The 2,604-nt window shown below is 33.6% G+C and overlaps 1 protein-coding gene across 1 annotated transcript; it reads right to left on the bottom strand.

Moving 5' to 3' along the window:
* Positions 1-929: 929 nt before the first annotated feature.
* On the bottom strand, positions 930-2,598 carry LOC116351071 (rho GTPase-activating protein gacK-like). The gene is made up of 4 exons (XM_031783120.1): positions 2,344-2,598; positions 2,104-2,277; positions 1,852-2,031; positions 930-1,782 (listed from the first exon to the last, which is right to left on the bottom strand). Exons 1-4 carry the CDS (start codon positions 2,532-2,534, stop codon positions 1,389-1,391), a joined length of 939 nt encoding a protein of 312 aa, XP_031638980.1. The 5' UTR covers positions 2,535-2,598; the 3' UTR covers positions 930-1,388.
* Positions 2,599-2,604: the final 6 nt, after the last annotated feature.

The following is a 2,604-nucleotide window of genomic DNA, read 5'->3' as shown; positions in this document are numbered from 1 at the left end:
ACATCTCATAAAATGGTGATTTCCCTCAAAATTACCGCGAACGCGTAAGTTTTGAATGATCCATTGATGTTGAAGATGACGCAATACAAACACCGCGTCATCCTTATAAAAACATTTTAGGCGATAGAGCGATACTTTTTTATACGATTCATTCCAAAAATTATGGTTTTCCATTTTGGAACTTAAATTGAACGATTATACTGTTCTTCGGTGTTTAAAGTTTTGATTTAAAAATTAGTTGATATAAATAAATTTTTCGAATAAAAGACGTTCAAGGGGGTCAAACTGTTTAAACGATATGAATTGATTGGACTCAATTCGGTACTCAAAGTATTGAAATAAAATTACTCGAAATAAATCACACTTTTATGTTTTAAACGGTCATTTTTTGTTTAATTGAACAAATTGGTACGTTTTAACAAGTATACAAAACCGTGTTCGAATAAAGGCTATTTATTTGTATAAAGCACGAGAGATGTGACTTGCTTAGACAAAGTCTGTTGAGCAACTGAACAGGACTCTCTGATATTGTTCAGTTTATATTTCAAAACCAGTGTTCTTAACAAAAGAGAAACGATTCGGCTAGACTCGGTGCCATCTCTTGAAAAAGAAACAATTCTAATAAAAGAAAATGCTTCAATTCAAGCCTCGATCCAAACATATTTCATGAATCATGATTTCTGTCCATTTTTATTGATGCTTATCAGAAAGTACGACAAAAGATTTACTGACTGGGTAATTCATCAGCGATTTTTATATCAATTGACATAATTAATATTTTGATATGATTCACAATTGCTTTTATTGGAATGTTCGGTGATCATTCCATTTCTTCAATCTTATATTTGAAAAAATTGCATCATTTCATGTCGAATCGATATATTTTATTTATTTATTTTTTACAGAAAATATTTATTAACATCCAAATAAACTGCACTACTTTTCACTTATTTATTTGATTTTTGAAAACAATTTGCTTAATAGTATTACTTTTCTGCATGCCTAGTAAGGGAAAGGTGTGCAGAAGCGACTTATTGTCTATCTGAAATCAACTGAAAATAAATTTTGTTTACTCTAGCCGTTCAACCACTTGATAGCCGTCTATTTATCTGATTTTAAATCGACGCTACATCTGTGATTGAAGTTGATTTGCGTTATATTTTCCTCTACTGAAATCGACCGAAAAATCAAACAAATCTACTTAAAATTACTTCAATTCCAAATGATTAAAGTCAATAACATCTAGCTAACTAACTAGTCAATCAATAATTTTACACACGGGTATTCTTTTAAAGCGGCTGTATTAATAAATTTCAAATTTTCCGCCCATTGAGAAGATTCAATCTTTTAAAAAATTGCATAATTATTACTATCGGAAATCGATGCCATTAAAACATTAAATCGTTCGCATTTGCATTGGCCATGGAAACATCTCCACCATTATCATAATTATTCACATAATCTAGCTCAATTGGTATCGTATTCGAATCTATGTTATCATAATTATGATAATCGGGCTGTGGTACCGGCGGATCGCAGACTGATCGACTATACTCTACTTGTGTCACGTTAAAAGAGTTGAAATTAGTCAAACGAGTTGGTTCCATAGTCGGTAGAATAGAAGAACATCCAGTCATGCCGTCATTATATGATTCTGGTAATGGCGTATTTAATTCTGATCGAGTTTCATCTTGTGCCAATTTAGACGCAGAAAGGTCATTTGGTACTTTGTTGGGAGTTGTAGACTGGAAGTTTGATGAACCGATTAAAATATTTTCAAATCTGTAAGATAACAGACAAGATTATTTGGATAATGTTGAAATTTTGGTGTTTTTAATTCATAAAGAATACCTCTGCGACTGTACGGGTGACGGTGATGGTCGAAATGGTATTGACGGTGAGAAGTTAGGGCTGGGTAAAGTCGATATATTAGAAGAATTTCCAGTGGCGTAGGTATTGTCGTTTGGTACTGTGTTGGGAGGAGCTGATGTGATGTCAGGTGACCTGGTGAAGCTATTCTGAAATTGAACGCTGAAATTGAATAAAAATCAAATTTATGTGAATGATGTGAAAATTTTGGTGTTTTTAATTCTTGAGCAATACCACTGTAACTGTGAGGGTGACGGTGTTGATTGAAATGATATTGACGGTGAAAAGCTGGGGCTAGTAAAATGATATGGTGTCACAAATGTATCAGGAATATCATTTGACACAGTGTTGAAAGTTGCTGAACTGACATCATTTGAAGCAATTGGATTATTTATATCAGATTCAGCGCTGCAATGTAAACAGGGGAACTTGAAACACATTGAAATATTGTTATTTTAAATGTTCTAAGAATACCTCTGCGGCTGTACCGGTGGCGTTTGAATTTGTGATGACCCTGAAGTGTTGACTGGTCTTGTTTCGTAGCCCTCTTTTGATACGTATATATCTTTGAAGTGTTTAGCGAATGCCTCAGACTTCGATTCTCCGTTCGCAAGATGGGTGCATTCGTTTAAATCAGAGATAAGGTTACCAATTCCACGATACATTGGGTCATTGGGTCCACGATTTAAAATTTCAAATTCTTTAATTGAAAATGGAGCAAATTTCTTTACCACC

The sequence above is a fragment of the Contarinia nasturtii genome, unplaced genomic scaffold (assembly GCF_009176525.2).
Source record: "Contarinia nasturtii isolate CC-2019 unplaced genomic scaffold, AAFC_CNas_1.1 Cnas_scaffold_4635, whole genome shotgun sequence".
NCBI classification, from domain to species: Eukaryota; Metazoa; Arthropoda; class Insecta; order Diptera; family Cecidomyiidae; genus Contarinia; species Contarinia nasturtii.
This window is presented reverse-complemented; position numbering and strand designations above follow the sequence as displayed.

Bases quoted from the DNA above. Each gene is read 5' to 3' on its own strand.
- LOC116351071 (XM_031783120.1), bottom strand. From the start codon at position 2,534: ATGTATCGTGGAATTGGTAACCTTATCTCTGATTTAAACGAATGCACC. The intron at 2,278-2,343 runs GTATTCTTAGAA...TTTACATTGCAG, and splicing joins CCACCGGTACAGCCGCAGAG to CGCTGAATCTGATATAAATA. The intron at 2,032-2,103 runs GTATTGCTCAAG...ATTCAATTTCAG, and splicing joins TCACCCTCACAGTTACAGTG to CGTTCAATTTCAGAATAGCT.